The sequence below is a fragment of the Nannizzia gypsea genome, genomic scaffold (assembly GCF_000150975.2).
Source record: "Nannizzia gypsea CBS 118893 supercont1.2 genomic scaffold, whole genome shotgun sequence".
NCBI lineage: Eukaryota > Fungi > Ascomycota > Eurotiomycetes > Onygenales > Arthrodermataceae > Nannizzia > Nannizzia gypsea.
Genome location: NW_003345200.1, coordinates 430490 through 449315, shown reverse-complemented (window position 1 = coordinate 449315; position 18826 = coordinate 430490). Strand labels below are relative to the sequence as shown.

Sequence of the window (18826 nt, the reverse complement as noted above, 5' to 3'; positions counted from 1 at the left end):
TAGAATGCGTTGATTAGGAGGTAATACGCTTGTTCATGCATCCGCTGGTAGTTTTTTCTTCTTTTTTAACGTCTCTGGCTGGGTCCGCGAAGAGTGCCTTGCGCGGGCGTACAGTTGCCGTCAGAAGGGCGACTCCAGCAGCCGAAGTCTCATAGCAGCCGCAGAAGCGCTCTTGACGGTGAGCCACGGGCTGGCAGACGGTCGACCGACGGCGCGCGAGGGCTCTTCGTCTTCGTCTTTCGTGTTTTCGTCTTTCGTCCGTGGCGCGGGTGCGAGTTTGCGCTTGGGAGGTTGTGTTTTTGTTGCCTGGGAGATGGGAAAAAGGAGCGGACGGCGAGACAGAGCGACGAGAGCGAGCGAGCGTGAGGTAGAGATTCCGTATCTAGCTATAAAGCGACAGACTGCGACGGCCCTGCTGGCCTCGGGTCTATCAAGCAGGCAAGCAGGCAGGCGAGCAGTGGTGGCTGTCGATATCAATTCCAACGGGCGAAGGAAGTTGTTGTTCGTCAATAACAAACGCGGGTTTCTGGCGGCGACCAAAAGGCACAGCAACAAGTGGCTGAAAAGCTGCACGCACAAGTGGCTGAACCACAGACCCTTGGAGGAAAGGAAACACGATAGCAACGGCCTTGCAGTACGGAGTACGGAGTATATTGACGAGAGACGGGAAACACGGAGGAGCACTGTTTGGGCGGCTATATCGTGGAATTGAGGCCATGGCACAGGTAGGGACACTCGGTTTACGGACAGCGAGCAGCTGCTAACAGCTCGATAGAAAGCAGCAAAGACGCTCGCAGCTCGAAATACTTCTCTGCTGCTGCAGACACACATTACGACGGCCTCGCTGCATGCTCTCCTGCTGCTGCTGCACTTCGTCTTCGGCCGGCCGGCGTCGCTGTGGAAGTACGTGCTGCTGACCTCGCCTACGCTGGTGATCGAGTTCTACTTTGAACGCCTGGGACGGCCGCGCTACGATGCGGCCAGCGGCTCGCTGAGGTCGCCGGGAGAAGACCTGGATGCGCCGGGCCTGACGGAGTACTGCTGGGACGTGCTGTACTGGACCTGGGGCTGCATGGGGGCGGCCTGCATCTTTGGAGACTACGGGTGGTGGATGTGGGTGGTTGTACCGCTGTATTCGGGCTGGCTGGCCTACACGACGTTTATGGGCGTGAAGTCGGGCCTGCCTGGTGCGTCTGGCATGGACATGGGCGCTGCAGACGATGCCGGACAGGCTGAGAGCAAGAGGCAGAAGAAGCTGGAGAAGCGAGGCCAGAGAGTCAAGTACCGATAGACTTGCCTGTTCACTCTACTGGATGGCTTGCTTATACATGCTTGTACCGGTAGTCAATGAGATAACCTGCCAATTTCTCTTGACTCGGTGCTATATCAATGATATCAAAAAACATTTTCTACTCTTTGTGGACATATATATACTTGACTGGTGTTGAGTATATACTGGTTATTACTGAAGACACGGCTAGAGTCAGGTCGATAGTCGACAATAAAATACATGAATGTCATAAATAATACATTTCGCCCTGATTAAACGAGAGTACATCTGAGACTGTATAGTGGTAGCAGCGGTAGTAGAAGTAGTGTAATAGTGTAGCAGAGTATAGTGTACTGGGAACAAGAATGCACGCTGGCATGGGAAAAAGAGGTATCGTATCATCAAACAAATATCAGAAGAAAGAAAGATAAAAAACGAAAAGAGAAACAAAGAGACTCATTTTGGTAGTTGTGGTGGTATTAATAGCCGTGGATGGGTTCGCCGGGAGTAGGCTCCTGCGTCTGCTCTGGCCTGTCTGGTTGATACAGCTCAAGCAAAGCCGCCTGGGCAGCTTCCAGGGCAGCAGTCAGTTTGGCAATTTCATCTCTGATGTGTTCACGGCGTTGTTCGGGTGCGGTAGGCTCAGATGGCGGCATGGCTTCGAGAGAGCTGATCGAGGATTGCACGGATGAGACCACATCGCCGAGCCTGGTGCTTGCATCTTTGAGCAGAGTGCTGGCCTTGTCGTTAGGCATGGGAGTCTTCTCAAGACCGGCCTTTGCAGAGCCGACGAGTGAGTTTATCTCATCTGTTGCTGAGCCGACCATCTCATGGAGGTCAATGGGTTCAACTGGAGATGTGGATGTAGGTGGAGTAGGCTCGATGGCTGTGCTGGAGGTATCTTCTTGCTCCTCTGGTTTCAAATCGTCAATGGCTTGGGTCACGAATACTGGTGCTTCAGCTTCGACTTCGACTTCAACTTCGGCCGCGGCTTCGTCATTGGTTTCAATAGTAGATGAGACTGGGTTAGTACCCAAAGTGATAGCTTCGTCAGCCTGGATGGTGTCTTCCTGAGATGTTTGGTCGACGTGCAACTGCTCCTGCTCCTGCTCAATACTATCTATAACCTCGTCTAGATATGATTCTGCAGCACCGGCCGGGTCTGAAGCGGCAGGCTCTTCTACCGTAGATGTAGGCTCGGGTGAAGATTCATCGGATAATTCTGCAGCTGCGGTCTCGTCGAGGATAACGGAAGCCTCAGGGGCCGGTTCGGGCCCCAGGGTCTCGTCCGACTGAATAGTCTCGTCATCTAGTAAAGCAGCTTTTGGCTGCTCACCGGTATATTCTTCGACCCGCGGAGTCTCGATCTCAGCCTCAAGGCTCTCAGCTATAGAGCTCGTGGATGGCTCGCTAGAAACAGGAAATTCGGAGCTATCAGATATCTCTAACGGAGTAGGCGTAACAGCAGGAGTAGATGTAACACTGGTAATCATGTACTTCTTCCTGTTCTCTATCAACTCATCATTGATGTGGTCGACGTTAAGGCCCTTGCTCGTGTCTCCAGCCTCGATCTTTAGCTTGCCAATCGACCGTATTTGCGCCAGCTGCTGTGCAGCATCCACTGCAATGTCCATCCCCCGTGCAACAATGGTCTCGCCATCATCCTTGGCCAAAACGAAGCTGTCGTGCTGTAATCCGGCCTGTCGGATTTCATCTTTCCATTCCCCGAGATCTGATTTCAAAGCGTAGTAGCTTGCCCAATCCTTGTACGTGACACCGTCTATGGCCGTCCAGCGCATTCCGATTTCCTGTAGACCGAGCGCGCGGGCGTTCTCAAGGACGTCGAGTGTGGCGTTGATTGTGTTGGAGACGGCATTTGTGAGCATTTCTTGATACTTGCTGAACCAGAGACGAAGTGAATGTGCGGTGCCTCTGATGGCAAGACTAGACTGTCTCAGCTGCTGTAGGAATGCATCCTGGGCTTTCTCTTCATCTTCTTTCGTATATTCCTCGGGAATTGCCTGTATGATGGCGTATAGCTCCTGCGTTAACGCATGTAGCTGTTCATCGACAACAGACTTCAAGGAAGAAAGAATGTTCTCTCCTGATGGCTTCTCCTGGCGCGCAATATCCTCAATTACCTGGGGAACGTGCGTTCGGACATGTTCAAGTCCTTTACTGGCCAAGCCTGCAGTCCTTTCCTTCCAGGCCTTGAGATCTGTGGAAATCTTTTCTCGCGCGAGCTCGTTTTGCTGAGCTGGGGCCAGCTTGGTAGCAGCAGGAGGCTCCACATACGAGGCTCGTGTAGCCTTTGTCTTTGATTCAACAGAGCTCTGCGTAGATGACTTAGTTGTCGTAGGCTCGTGGACTATTGGACTAGATAAGAAAAAAATTCAGCATTCAAGACGCATTAGAATGGAACAAGGTCAAAGATGGCCTACCTGGTAGTTTCTAGATTGACTTGCTGAATCGTTCGTCCCTCGCGGTAGCTTGCGAGCTTCTCTCCGATTTTGACAAGCTGAGGCTCCACGTTCTCCGAGTAAAGGGCGGCGATATAGGGCCGAACTGTACCCTTAAGGAAGACAATAAGGGTAGACCATGCTTCCTGTATGTATGGCGCAATGGTTGTAACGACAAAGTCATAGATGGTTGCACAGACCCGGCGAATCACTGGACGAGAGCGTACATACGCTGGGATGACGTAGTTGTTGTTGATGTAAACGCTATATCCAGCGGCTACCTGAAGGTACGGGATGGCAATCGACTTCACCGACTTGACGCGAGGATCGATAGACGAGTTGTAGTATTCGATAGCCTGCGCCTGCAGAGGGTCGGTGTGTGGCGATACTTTCTGGCTCCACTGTGACTTTGCAAGGTCCACCGCCCGCTCCACGTAAACAGATACATGGCCCTGATAAATATCCTTTGAGAACTGTGCCGTTGGGGTGTACACCTTCTCAGCCGTCTCGTAAAGCGATTGTGCATATGGCTTGATATGTTCGACGTGTTCAGCGGCGTACTTGTTGTAGTAAGGCGCTATGTAAGGCTCGAGGCGTGTTTTTGCGACTATGTAAGGCTGGCACACTCGCGGAGATTCATCATCAAGCTCGGAGAGAGACGACGGGCATCGAAATAGGGCTATAAAGATCGAGTACCAGATGAAGAGCCTGCAGAAGACGCAGCCTGTCAGTGAGCTGATACTTGCATAACTCTCCTCCCATCCTGGCAGGGGAGCTCAAGGCGTAAAAACAAGGGCAAACAAACATACCGCAAGAGCACGCTTATCGTGCTGCTGACTGGCCGGAACGGCTTCTTCCTCATTGCTCGCTGGCGCTCCTCCGCCATTACAGCTAGCTTGTCCAGAAATGCTGTTTCCTCGAAGGTCATGTCTTCCTCCTCTTCGACCGGCCTATCTGGATCCATCGTGGCTGCGACTTGAGGCCACGCTACCTCCAATCAGCAGCTGTGGCACAGGGTAATCGAGCGTGACGACAACCTCAGCAGCCAGCTAATTCATCCAGTCAGGCTTGTATCCTGTATCGCGTTGTGCTCGGTGCGGAGTAGAAAGTATTCGTGGTTTGCCGGCCGTCAGCTGTCTGGCTGCTGCCTGTCCTTGACCGTGTCGTCGAAGCAGACCTTGTCATCAGCAAGCTGCTATATAAACCTCCCGTCCAGGCAAGGGTGAAGGCAAAAAAGCTGGCGCAAGCAGACCGACCCTGCAACTCCAAGTCCCCGTGTGGTGGCGTCAAATCGCGTCGTACTCCTGTCCCTGTCGTATTCCTCGATCTCTCGACCAAGATCTCGTCCTTATTTTGCTTTGATGCAAGTTGAAGTCACGATTTTTTTTGCCTTTTTTTGCTTTTTTTAACCTTTTTTCGGCCTTGCCAAACTCTAAAACGCGCGTGCCGTTTGGTGGCGGATCCACAATCACATGTTTAGGCGCCCGAAGTGGCAAGTTTGTCCGGTACGCTTGTTCGTGTCTAGATACAACGTAGCCTGTATTCGAAACTAAAAAGACGTTATAAGAGACTAGTTATAGAGAAGAAACAATGTCGATGACAGTAGAAAAAGATACCTTTGGGTAACTTGTAGATTGCTGTTTGGATTGCTGTTTTGGCAAGTTTTTTTGCGTGATTCGTGGCCTGCCGATGACGTAGTAGCGGAATAAGATAAGTCCGCGTAATATTATCACGTGATCGTAATTTAAGCTTATCTGATGGCAAAATTACCGTAAAAAATACATGATTAGTCATCCCCAACGCCTTCCCTCGAGTCAAAAAAAAGGGTCGAAAAAACACACCTTGAGGACAGAATCATCGTTTCTTTTTTGATATCGAGCTACACAGCACCTTTATCTGCATGATAGACGGTATTTGGTAAGCATCACCGCCAGCTGTGTGCCTCCTCTTGCTCATGCACGGTGCTAACCCATTTTCTAGGGCCCCATTTTGAATTGGAGTGCGTCGCAGACCCGACAGCTATTGTTCATGCCACCTCACACCAGGCTCCGTTTCGTCGGCCGTGACGCAGCACTGAGGTGATCGAGGGCGGTTGCAGTCTAGCGAGATAGTACCAACCTGCGAGGACGACTAGTAACTCAAAGCACCCATGGACTGGGAGCGCATGGATCCCGCCGAAGGCCGGTCGGTCACCCCGGATATCATGAACGATCCGGCCTTCGAGACAAACTACGGACAAAGAGCAGGAGGCCCAGAAGAAGCAGACACCTGCCGGATATGTCGTGGAGAGGGGACCGAAGACGAACAGCTGTTTTACCCCTGCAAGTGCAGTGGGAGCATCAAATTCGTCCATCAGAACTGTCTCATGGACTGGCTCTCCCACTCACAAAAGAAGCACTGTGAGCTGTGCAAGACCCCTTTTCGATTTACGAAGCTTTATGACCCGAATATGCCCAGCGAGTTGCCTGTACCGGTATTTGTGAAGGAACTGTTTCTACATGCTTGCCGGGCGATACTTACGTGGCTGCGGTTTGGCCTGGTTGCCTTTGTGTGGCTCGGGTTGCTCCCATGGTCGATGAGAACTATATGGAGAGGTCTGTTCTGGCTTGCAGACGGAAGGTGGCCCGCTCCAGACACAATACAGAGGCCTATTTCATCGGTTGCCAACAGAAGTGTGGCATGGCTAGCTGCTCATGGAACATCTCCTGCGACACCAACCCTTGCATGGGACATACCTAGCATGTCCGCTGCTACCGGGAGCGTTCTGGCGGAAAGCGCTCCACCTCAGAGTGCTCCTTCGATGCTCAACTTTTCCACCGGCGAACCGTTGATATACTCCATTGCGAAAACCTTCCTCTCTAATGCCTTCTCCGCCCCCACATCTCCGAGTGCGAACCAGTCAGCTGCTGCTGCACCAATCAAGCGCATACGACAGCCATCTTGGCTCTCAGATATGACCTTTTTAAATAATGTCACCTCTTCACCAACACTGAATAACATCATCATCGATACCTTGGAAGGGCAGCTTATCACCCTGCTTGTTGTCATATCTTTTATCCTTGTGTTTTTGATTAGAGAATGGGTTGTCCAACAGCAACCCGCAATTAACATCCCTGAAGGCGAGGGGGAGGCTCTGGGTCAGCTCCTAAACCGTGCCATGGAGCAGAACGTGGCAGAGCAAGAGGAAGAAACAGAAGATGACGAAGAGGAGGAGGACGAGGACGAAGAAGAAGAAGATGAGGAGGAGGGTGAAGAGATTGCTGGTGAAGTCGATGCCCATGAACCTGAAGAGCATCAACAGCAAGAATCGGATCGTGAACCTCAAATTGGACTCGATGATAATACCCCTGTGCAAAGAAGAGGCATTTTCGATGATGACGCCTTCCCTGATGCGCAGACATTTAATCCTTTTGCTCCAAACTACGCTGGCCCATACCCCGAAAATTCACCTTACTCTCGCCATGCCCGCGCACAAGATCCGCCAATATTCCGTGGCAATTTCCACAATCATAACCGACCATTCCAGATACCAGCTGATGCTTCGAACCGACCTAGTATGTGGGATGAACCGCAGACAAATTTTACAGGTCAATCAGAGGGTAGCCGCCCCAACTACCCCGAATTTGGAGCGAGCGAGCGTAGGGAAAACGCAGACGATAGGCCTGATCAGGGTTCTTCATCTAGAACGACTATCGCTGCTGCGCAAGAGAACATGCCCCCTTTTAACCCATTTACTGGGCAGGCCCCCCAGTGGAGGTTCCCCGACTTCGATGAGGAACATACGCCATCGACTGAGGAGTCAAGCCATCAACCACCACGAGCAATTTCTACCGCCACGGACGCATATGATAGTCATGCTCATGCGTCATTCAACGAGCACGATCACACAGACATGGAAGAAGCCGCAGAAACACCTAGTCTAGATACCCAGCTTCCGGACTCCCAACTGGGGAATGTGGATAACAATGCCTTGAACTCAGAAGTTGCTGCCCCGACCCATCGTGCTGCTGACAATGAATTACAGAATGAACCAAATTCTGAGAGACCTACACAAGAGCAAGCAGAAAATGCTTCATCAGCACAGCCCGCTGCAGCTGCTCCCAGAGAGGAACTGCTGTATACTCCTATAATCCCACCCAGAAACTTTTTGGCCAGAGCGTTCAACTTCTTCTGGGGTGCCGTTCCAATTGTGCTCCCAGAGCCGGAAGACGCGGAGGGTGGTGCTGAGCGCCAGCCTGCCCTTATCCGCCAGCACCAACGTCACAGACGTGGCAACGATGCAAACGAAGCTGCTAATCGTGCCCGTGCTGCTGCCGCCGCCAACGACGCTGTGGACAACGACCCTGAAGCAGTTGAAGACGTAGATGACCTTGAAGGCGTCATGGAACTTATTGGCATGCACGGGCCTTTGTTTGGCCTGCTGCAAAATGCGGTGTTCAGTGCGCTTTTGATATCGTTTACCGTCTCCGTTGGCATTTGGCTACCCTACCTCTGGGGTAAGATTGCTCTGGTGATGCTAGTCAATCCTATCGGATTATTTATCAGAGTTCCCCTAACTGCTATCTCTATGTTGGCTGATATCACCATCGACCTTATCCTTGGATGCTTTGCATATGTGGTGTACCTCATGAATGTTCTGGTTAGGGCAATTTTAGCCCAGCTAGGCGTATTCATTCCTAGTCTCGGGAAGCTCTCTGCAGCCAACTCCATTACCTTCGCCTCTCTCTCCTTGATGGAAGGCAGCAGCCAAAGACTAACAGGAATTCTCACCACGGTGTTCACATTCCATGAATCCGACCTCCCCATGTTCTCCGCCATATCGCACGAAGCCCTAAAGCTCCACCAAGCCAGAGTCGCCTATTTTGGCAGCATACTTTTCAATGGCGGCAAGGCTCTACTCCGTGATATACCCTTGAGCATAATCCAATCAGAGAGCCCTCTTTTGGTAGCTAAAAACTTCCTTATCAGTGATTTTCCTCGGATCCCCGGCTTAATGATGACCGCAATGAAGAGCACTGGAGGTGTTTTTGGCATCATCAACTGGCTAACAGATTGGTCCACTTCGAATGCGCTGATGCAAAAGTCTTCAAACTATGAGCTTAGTCGCTGGAGTTCTAAAGATCGACTTATCGCCATAATTCTAGGATACTGCTTTGCTTCCCTTCTGGGCATTGCATACCTACGTATATCTGGCGTTATATCCGGAACTCGCCGTGACGGACACAGAAGAGATGGTCCTGTTGCTGAGATTCTGCGCCAGGCAGGTGGTGTGATGAAGGTTATCGTTATAATTGGGATTGAAATGATTGTCTTCCCATTGTATTGCGGTATCTTGTTAGATATTGCTTTACTGCCTCTCTTTGGAAACGGCCTATTCGCTTCTCGGGCAGCATTTACTTTGGAGTCCCCGTTAACGTCTCTGTTCGTCCACTGGTTTATCGGAACCTGTTATATGTTTCACTTTGCGCTATTTGTCTCAATGTGTCGAAAGATCATGCGCAGCGGTGTTCTATGTGAGTTGCTACCCAATCCTTGCCTTTTTTATATTTTGAGAAATCAATGCTAACCCCGGCAGACTTCATTCGAGATCCCGATGATCCTACATTCCACCCAGTGCGTGATGTTCTTGAACGAAGTATCACCACGCAACTTCGAAAGATTGCATTCAGCGCCCTGGTATACGGAGCGTTGGTTGTTATCTGCCTGGGTGGGGTTGTTTGGGGCTTGTCCCTTACATTTAGTGGAATTCTTCCGGTGTACTGGTCTTCGAACGAACCAGTTCTAGAGTTCCCAGTGGACCTTCTTTTCTATAATTTTGTCATGCCCGTCGCAATCCGAGCAATAAAACCTTCCGATGGATTGCATACAATCTACGACTGGTGGTTCCATGAGTGCGCTCGAGTCCTTAGGCTCACACATTTCCTTTTTGGAGAAAGAAAGCCTGATGAGGAGGGATATTATGAATACCTTACATGGAGGGATGCTTTTGTTAGCTTGTTTGCCAAACAAAAGCCCCAGCCTAGACGTTTCCTCCGTAACGGAAGATTCGTCCGGGCACCGGCATCTGACCAAGTGAGAATACCTAAGGGTGAGCAGGTATTCGTTGAAGTCAATGAAAAGAACGAACGAATAGACGGAAAGCCGGATAATGATGACGGCCGCCATGGCAAGAAAAATACCATGTACTCTCCGGTTTATGTCCCGCCGAATTTTCGTGCCAGGATTTTCGCCTTCTTGCTACTTCTATGGCTTTTTGCCGCAGCTACGGGCGTTGGGATTACAATAATACCCCTTATACTTGGACGACGGATGTTGTCGTGCATGTTCCCACCTCATATCCGTGTTAACGATATATATGCGCTGTCAGCTGGTGTTTACGCCATTGGAACAGTATATTATGCATACCTACACTTCCATAAAATATCTAGCACTCTCCGTGAAGGTATCCAGCCATACATGAGATCTCCGAAACAATTACTCTACAAAGCCTGCAACTTGGCACTTCGCGCCGTTCGAGTTGCCTACCTGGCTGCCGCAGTTGGACTGTTCCTCCCTTCCGTTTTTGCCTTAATTACAGAGTTCTATCTTTTAATACCACTACATACTTATCTAAGCCCATCAGAGACGCACGTTATATACTTCGTGCAGGACTGGACTCTCGGAATCCTATACGCTCGGATGGCTGTTCGATTCCTGCTCAGAAAACCTATGTCTCTTCCGGCCATGGCGTTGCGCGGCATTATTCGGGACGGCTGGACCAATCCCGATATATGGCTAGCAACAAGAGTCTTTTTCATCCCTGTGGCTATCGCTGTCTTCGTTGCTACTACCTGCCCACTCCCCATCGGCTTTATTCTCAACTCCACTTTCTTCTCCGAATCTTCTTCAACAGTCCACTCTCAAGTCTATCGATACTCCTATCCTGCATTCTTGGTATTGATTCTTCTTCTCTGGGGGTTACATTTGCTTCAACGACAAATTGGTGTTTGGCGAGTTAGCATTAGAGATGATGTATATATGATCGGGGAGCGGCTTCACAATCTCGGCGAAAAACGTGCAAGAAATGTTGGCACCGCTAGGAGGATGATTACTTCGTGAACATCTCTATTTATTTATGTATACATATATTGTTTCCGGCTCTACGTTTACAAGGTGGCGTTTGACCATGGCTTTTCATCTGCTTTCTGTTCTTCCGATTTTATACAGACCACGTGAATGATACAGGTGCAATGTTCATATGACTAATTAAATTCGTTTACTTGCTTTTTAAATCAAGACGCACTAAAATAACTAGAGCATGTCACATAATAAGCTTTACAGAAAGCTTATCTTGTTTTGCGGCTCTGCTACCCGATGGCTTCCAAGGTTCTCGTGGTTGATGTTGACTTATATAAAGTAGATACTCTATACTTGTCAGCAGTTAAGCCGTATGCTACCATTGAGGCTTGCCAGTCTTTTCTTTTAGGTATTAGAAAGCGTCAACACATGGGCTATATCTATATGTTATACTATTATTTCTTCTAAGTGAAGTTACTTTTAGTAGGTACGAGTTGCTACCCAAGACGGTGCCCTAAGAGACGGCAGGCAGCAGCTGTATGTAGAAGAGAAGCAGAGTCTGGCGATAAAGTAAAAAGAGATTAAAGTACAGAGCGTCCAAATTTAGCGCCTAATGTAGACTGCATTAGTTTACCCTTGTCTACTCTATCAGGATACAGCTATGATATTCATCCGGGAAACGATACACAATGTAGATAATCCCACATACATATCCCTATTTGCCTATCTATTATTATGAGGAAATAGACTGCCTTCATGTCTTAGTCGTACATAAACGTGCGCTAGTAGGCTCCCCACCCAAACGAGTCTGAGCCTAGATGAATTGTGATTAGCAAGGAAAATGATTAGAATAGTGAATGTGACGTTCCAAAGATGCTTGGATCTAACCTGTGGGTAATAACCCGGCTTGATTTACTTTGTTTGCTAAGGGTGATATTCACATAGATATACATCTGAGAAATTCGCTATATAGTTAGGCCATCGCCGGGTTAACTCTCTCCAGAGAATCAGTTAACTACCTGTTAACGTTACCGCCTAATTTTCCCGGCTTAGCAAACGCACGCTACCGTCTGCAGGTTCATGGGCTGAACGCTGTTGTTTCTTGCATATTACTATGTGGCTGAACAGGAAATGCAGGCTCGAGATCTTTGACAGGGGTGTGGGTGGCTGCCTTGCTGCCTTGACCGCTTGTCCGGAGCCTGGAAAGGCTCTCTTCCGGGCGTTCTCTCTTACCCTAGCATCTCACCCGTAGCCGCCTGAACCTCCACTAACCATCGCTTCGCCGCAATAACTAGCAGCCTATTCCACTTGTATTACTATTAGCCTACAACGTGGCAATATCTGTGAGCAGAGTCGTAATACGCACGACGATCCTGTACAGCCTCGGCGGTGCCTTGCTTACAGAAAATGACTCTGGAACAGGGCAAGCTGGCCCAAGACATAGAGCTACAACGGAACCAAGGAACAATACACGATAAAAATAGCCAGGAGGAGACGAATGCGGAGCTAGATGCCGCGTGCCAGGATGAACATGCCAATGACGGGGATTATCCCCACGGTATGAAGCTTGCGGTGATTGTCGGCTCTCTGGCCGCTTCGGTCTTCTTGGTGGCCCTGGTAAGGATACCTAGCATCGGAGTGGTTTTTTTGGAGGAAAAGCAGGTTAATACATATTCTTCTAGGACGAGACTATCATCACAACTGCAATCCCGAAAATCACTGATGATTTTCATTCCATAAATGATATTGGGTGGTATGGATCTGCGTAGTAGGTAGATATAATTTACATCTCTTTTAGATGATGAAACATGCTCACTGATTATAGCTTTATGACTTTTGCGGCCTTTCAACTTATATTCGGAAAACTATTTTCGTTTTATCCTATCAAATATGTCTTCCTTGCCTCGGTTGCCATCTTCGAAGTCGGCTCCCTGATCTGTGCCACCTCTTCAACCTCTAATGCCTTCATTGTAGGCCGTGCCTTCGCAGGCTTAGGGAGTGCTGGCATAAATGCAGGATTCATCATGTAAGCCTCAAAACCCTTTCCTTTCAAACAGACGTAAACTCATTATAGATAGTATCCTGGCAAGCAGTCTTCCACTGGCGAGGAGACCGATATTTGTCAGCTCGTACAGTGGCATGTATGGCATCGCCTCCGTCGTAGCACCATTATTAGGTGGAGCGTTCACTACAAAAATGACGTGGCGTTGGTGTTTTTATATAAATTTGCCAATTGGTGGAGCTGCTGTACTTGCGATGGCATTATTCTTCCATCCGCCAGCCGGTGCAAAGAAGCCATCGACCACTTGGCAGCAAAAGCTTGGTCAGGTTGATCTCTTTGGAACCGCTGTGTTGGTCCCAGGAATCATTTGCTTGCTTCTCGCTCTTCAGTGGGGTGGCTCGGTATACAAATGGAATACCGCTCCACCAATCACCTTACTATCGGCAGCAGGAGTGGCTGGTCTAGCTTTTGTTATAGTCCAGGTCTGGAAGCAGGAGAGCGCTACTGTGCCTCCTCGAATTATCAAGCAGCGCAGCGTGGCATTCAGTGCCTTTTATGTTTTCCATGCAGGGGGAGCGCTCAACGTCATCCAATACTTCGTTCGTGTCCTTGTTATCTTCTGCATTTCGCCCACTAACGGCTTTCTAGATACCCATTTGGTTTCAAGCTATTCAAGGCGTTACAGCGTTTGACTCGGGCAGCCGCATTCTGCCAACCACCCTCGGAACTGTGGTCTTCTCTCTCGTTGCTGGCATCGGTGTTGCAAAATTCGGATATTATACACCTTTTATGATCCTAGGTGCTGTCTTTCTAGTGACTGGGGCCACCCTGATAACGACATGGCAAGTTTCATCGCCCGCTACGCAATGGATAGGGTACCAGCTCGTATTCAGCGCCGGCGCCGGCCTTGGTATTCAACAATCTCACACGGCTGCTCAAACAGTTCTCGCGTCTGTAGATGTGCCGGTCGGGGCCGTTGTCATGATCTTTGCTCAAATTCTTGGCGGCGCAATGTGGCTATCTGTAGCACAGACTGTGCTTACAAGCCAGTTACTTAAAGGCCTTGTTGATGCTGTTCCAGGTATAGATCCCAAACTTGTGCTTGACAAGGGAGCAACAGGTTTCCGGGAAACGGTTAGGCCGGAATACCTGGGTGATGTGTTAAAGGTATACAATTTTGCCTTGACAAGAACAATATATTGTGGAGTTGCTCTGGCTGCTGCAGCACTAATTGCATCGATGGGAATGGAGTGGAAATCAATAAAAAGGTATCAAGCGGTGAGCTAACTTGAAACATGATACTATACGTTGCAAAGTTGACTTTCCCAGCTCAATGCATTTTTTATATGCTTGTATATTTATATCAAGAGGTGCTAGTATATAGAAAGCTGGTATAACAGTAGTAATGATTTTTCATTATATAGTTCTATAGTTAGAAATTATAAAGACTTAAATGCTTTTAATCGTAGATAACAGTACTTTCTAAAACTGAAGTAATGCCATAGAGCATAGTGTGCGCCAAGCCTACGGAGTACCTCACGTCTAATATACAATCTAGTGGTCTGTGCAGGCGCGGAAAGCACGTGCTTTAAGCTTAACTGGACAGAGTTATGCACGTGATGAGGCTGACCCGCGGTCTATCCCTTTATGGAAAGTTCTTCCGGATCAGCGGGACTTTAGGCTGCATGAATCTCTGGTTGCTGATTGGCCAGCGCTAGGCAGCAATGTTCTGGGGCTTTGCCGATATATATAGACGACAACCCTGACATCCCAGGCGCAGGCACAGCCTCACAAGAAGAGGACCGCGATTCTCGTGATATAAGGCTGATATATATTTCTCTAAACTGCCTACGACACTGCGATTCATCCCACTTCACGAACATTGCATCTCGCTTTCACTACTGAGCGCTCTGCGGTAACTCCGACATAATGTCGGTCCTCAGACACGGAAGCGCCTTTCTGCAGCGCCGGCTGACGAAGCTGTATACCGACACAAAATCATCCTGTGAGAGCGTTACAACAGCTGCCAGACCGAACGATGACCCCGAACTTGTCTCTCTCAACCGTCACTTCCGCACTCAAAAGGATAGGCTCCTCGCGTGGGGCCTTGACTGGAGCGACGCCAGTGCAGCGCAGCCAAACGATATCGACGAGGCCCTGGCTGAAGCTGGATTCAGTGATGTCGTTGCAAGTGTCATGTCGTCTATCCAAAAGCTCCTCAATGAAGCAGAACGACTACAACATCCTAACCCTGCAGCTATATCATCGGATGGAATAGGGAGCAAGGCTGCTGATGGAAGTTATACTACGAGCACACCTGGTGGTGTGAAGACAACTTGGACGGAAGCAGAGATATCCCGATCTAAAGTACTGCTGGAAGAGTTAACATCCCATATTGATACCCTTTACGACTTGTCAGCATCTAGGAGGGACATTAGTATGGGCATAAGCTCAAGTAACCCCCAAAGCGAGAAATATGCCCACCACCGTGGCCTATCAAAACAGTCCAAAGAGGCTAAGGAAGCCCTTCGCCCAAAATTGCCAACTTCGAAATCTGCCCCCAGCAAAACAACACACCATCATGAGATTGCATCAACTAAAGCTACTCACGATATGCCTGCAGGCAGCCCTTTCATCAATATGCACATTGATCACACTATGACGTTGGGACATGCGGTATTCCAACAACAGCAACAACAACAACCATTCCATACTCAACCAAATGAGGAATTTTTTCTTGATCGCAACGCTTTGGTCCTTTCTAAAGAGCGTGTCTCACATGCAACAACCCCCCCACCATACGAAGCAGTCGCTGCCTCGACTAGCTCAAGAGCAATGGGATATATAAATAGAGATGCAGTTCCTTCTTGCATAGCTCGAAGCTGTACAAGTGCTTCTGTCCCAGTGATGGTCGAATTTTTACCGATCTTGATGGAGGCTCAACAATCCCTCGCTCAACCATTAAGAGAACGGTTAAAGTCCATAGCTCAAACACTTAATCGTTTGATTGATAATTCAAGGGTCTCTCATCTTGGTTTGCTGAGGTTTATAGGTTACTATATTGACATGACCTATTCCCGATATGGTTTCGTCTACCATACACCTATTGATAATTTCCCGTTTTTAAAACAGCCTTCTGATACCATCCAACCAAGGTCATTGGTTTCCCTTCTTCACAACGGTGATGATAAACAGGAGGGCCCTATCCCAAATCTTGAAGATCGATTGGCCTTGGCATACAATCTGCTGTTGTCGGTTCTACATCTACGCAGCCAAAACTTAGTCCATGGCAGCATCAACAGCAATAACATTATGATATTCCCAGGCGTTCATCTATCCAATACTGGGTCCATTAGCAACGGGAGCTTGGACTACCGCCGACCTTACTTTACTTCATTTAGCCAGTTTGACAGTGACGACAAAAATGCCCCGCTGGAACCCTTGTCCTCGAGTATGTATCGCCACCCAGAGGACAGGAGAGCCTATGGCGATAAATCAGCTTGGGCGTACGACCTATACAGTCTTGGGCTGGTCCTACTAGAGATTGGCCTCTGGACACCGATCGGAAGGTTATGGAAGCTGAAATACAACAACTCTATGTTCAAGTCCAGGATTGAAAATGTCTATGTCAAGAAGCTAGCAGCTAAGTGCGGCGGCGCTTATATGCAAGTTGTCCAACTTTGCCTTGACGCTCCCAACTTCCATTTGTTGCCGGAGCCAATGGTCGATTTAGGCCTTAGAATTCCACAGACATACCATTACCCCTGGCATGACCCAGGACAATCAAATGACTGGAACACATTCTCGAAGGATTTTGTTTATACCATTGGTAAAATCCTTTGGAGATGCTGTGGCATTGATTTCTTCTCCCCACCTCCAGCTTCTGACCTGGAAGACTCTCTCCCTCCCCCCTTGGGGCTTGGGCCAGAGTCATCATCAGTCCAGCAAATCCCACAAAACGAAGGAGATATGTATTTTATGGAGCCAACCGTCTCAATTGATGTTCCATATGACATCTCTGCCAATCCAGACATGAAAAACATAGGCGAAATGTGTGAAGGTAATGAGAAAAAGGCCCGGAAACGTTCTATGAAAAAGTGGTCAAATGTGGAAATACCTGACGAACACCTTCAGGCCTGGAATAAGGCTTTGATGCCGAAACTGAGCAAACTTCTACAAAAAATCCTGAAAGACTCACCAGAATCGTGCAGCGCAACACTCCTTGTTGCAGGTGAAACCGCAGATACGGCTAAGACCACTATATGTGTCACATGTACCAATGTCAGAAAGGTCCGAGCAGCTCTGAAGAAGTACTTTGAGTACGACCGCGAAAACTGGAATCTCATTGTTATTCGTGGAGATATCAAACGATCAAAGGTCCCACGGAAGAAGCGTCGGAAGCCGAAGTTAAATCAGGGCATTATAGCCCCAGAAACCTCAAAATCTGACTTCAATTCCTATTACCAGAGCAAACCACTATGCGGCGCTTCTATTGGTGCCTTCCGCTACGATGAACACTTGCCACCAGTTTCTTACGGTGGTGCAATCATTGTGGATGATGTACCGTATGGGATGACAGTCCACCATATGCTTGATACTCCCTGTGATGACGATGATGATTACGAAGATGACTACGATTATGGTGATGAAGACTACCCTCCGCGCTCCGCAGCAAACTATCCGTTCGGACCTGAGCGTACTGACCGCGAGACCTCATTCACCTGGGGTGAGGCCAATATTCACGAAGACGGCTATCCCTTAGAATTCTCCGATGACGAGGACGGTGACGACGACCAGTCTATAGCACATAGCCTTGATGAAACATTTGATGACCACTGGCTCTCTGACAGCTACTCCAGTGACGAGGGGGACGATTATGGTGGCATTGATGATGATGATGACACAGCTTCAATTGGTGATACTGTCGGTGTTGATCCTGATCAAGAACCTCGAATCATGGTAACACAACCTGCTCTCGACGATATTCATGAAGATTTTTTTCCCAATCCCGAAGATAGGGACGACGAACACCTTGCATCCCATTCCCTAGGCTATGTCCATGCCTCTTCCGGAGTCCGAAGGTGGACTAAAGATGGCATCAAACACGAAGTGGACTGGGCACTTATCAAGGTCGATCTTAACAGAATGGAAGCCAAAAACCTGGTCCCAGTTTCATCACTGCAGCCAAGTACTTCAAGACTGAATCGGCGACAACCATACAATGGCAACAACGGAGCAAGATCGTTCCGGACTCTAACCAAAATTGCAAAATTCGATGACCTGGGCGGCCAGAACGTACAGTGTTGCGGCCGAACAAGTGGTTTCCAGAGTGGAAAGATTTCCAAGGCTCTTACTCTGGTAAAGATGTACGGTCGTCAATCCTTCTCGACCAGCTTCAGTGTGGATGGCAATTTTGGAGGTATGATTGTTTCCAATTTCTTTTACTAAAAGACGAATAATAGTAATAATCTCTGCTATAGTTCCTGGGGATTCCGGTGCTTGGGTGTTCAATGACAAAGGCCAGGTATGTGGCCACGTCCTTGCATGGTCTGAAAAGAGTCGAAGTGCCTACATTGCACCTATGGAGATTCTTCTCAACGACATCGCTCGTACGCTTTGCGCATTCAGTGTGAAGCTCCCCGATGGGGATGAAGAGATATGCTATCGTGACAGCTCGCCGCCGCCACCGTTGCGAGGAATTCCTCCTCCGATGCTCTCTGTTCACGCAACGCAGCCCCTTTCGTCGCCAGCTCCGGTGATGGCTGAACGCCTTCCAGTTGATTTGCAAAAGCTGACTCTTGACCTGGAAGAACCGCCACGCAACAATTCACGAATTGGGAGTGTGAAGAAGAAAGATGTTTCAGGGACGTATAGAGCTCGCAGTCCCCTCATGCCGCATGCCTGCATGGAGCGACAGATCGCTTGAATATATTGTATGATATTTAGCTGTTTATATGAATACCCAATATACCCTGTTCTTTTTGGAACTATGTCATATTTTTATCTCTTTTAACAAATGCGAGAGTATTTACCTACCCA

The 18826-nt window shown here is 48.8% G+C and overlaps 5 protein-coding genes across 5 annotated transcripts; 4 read left to right on the top strand and 1 right to left on the bottom strand.

Moving 5' to 3' along the window:
* Positions 1 to 716: 716 nt before the first annotated feature.
* On the top strand, positions 717 to 1291 carry MGYG_02160 (DUF788 domain-containing protein; the record flags this gene model as incomplete). The annotated part of the gene is made up of 2 exons (XM_003174583.1): positions 717 to 725; positions 776 to 1291. 2 exons carry the CDS (start codon positions 717 to 719, stop codon positions 1289 to 1291), a joined length of 525 nt encoding a protein of 174 aa, XP_003174631.1.
* A 458-nt stretch (positions 1292 to 1749) lies between these two features.
* On the bottom strand, positions 1750 to 4693 carry MGYG_02159 (hypothetical protein; the record flags this gene model as incomplete). The annotated part of the gene is made up of 3 exons (XM_003174582.1): positions 1750 to 3646; positions 3712 to 4437; positions 4539 to 4693. The coding sequence occupies 3 exons, from the start codon at positions 4691 to 4693 to the stop codon at positions 1750 to 1752; spliced, it is 2778 nt and encodes a 925-aa protein (XP_003174630.1).
* Positions 4694 to 5878: 1185 nt separating this feature from the next.
* Positions 5879 to 10827, top strand: MGYG_02158 (RING finger membrane protein; the record flags this gene model as incomplete). The annotated part of the gene is made up of 2 exons (XM_003174581.1): positions 5879 to 9242; positions 9305 to 10827. 2 exons carry the CDS (start codon positions 5879 to 5881, stop codon positions 10825 to 10827), a joined length of 4887 nt encoding a protein of 1628 aa, XP_003174629.1.
* A 1365-nt stretch (positions 10828 to 12192) lies between these two features.
* Positions 12193 to 14074, top strand: MGYG_02157 (azole resistance protein 1; the record flags this gene model as incomplete). Its single annotated transcript, XM_003174580.1, has 5 exons — positions 12193 to 12402; positions 12468 to 12553; positions 12611 to 12811; positions 12864 to 13386; positions 13436 to 14074. The coding sequence occupies 5 exons, from the start codon at positions 12193 to 12195 to the stop codon at positions 14072 to 14074; spliced, it is 1659 nt and encodes a 552-aa protein (XP_003174628.1).
* Positions 14075 to 14716: 642 nt separating this feature from the next.
* On the top strand, positions 14717 to 18713 carry MGYG_02156 (serine/threonine protein kinase; the record flags this gene model as incomplete). The annotated part of the gene is made up of 2 exons (XM_003174579.1): positions 14717 to 18206; positions 18268 to 18713. 2 exons carry the CDS (start codon positions 14717 to 14719, stop codon positions 18711 to 18713), a joined length of 3936 nt encoding a protein of 1311 aa, XP_003174627.1.
* Between the last annotated feature and the right edge of the window lie 113 nt (positions 18714 to 18826).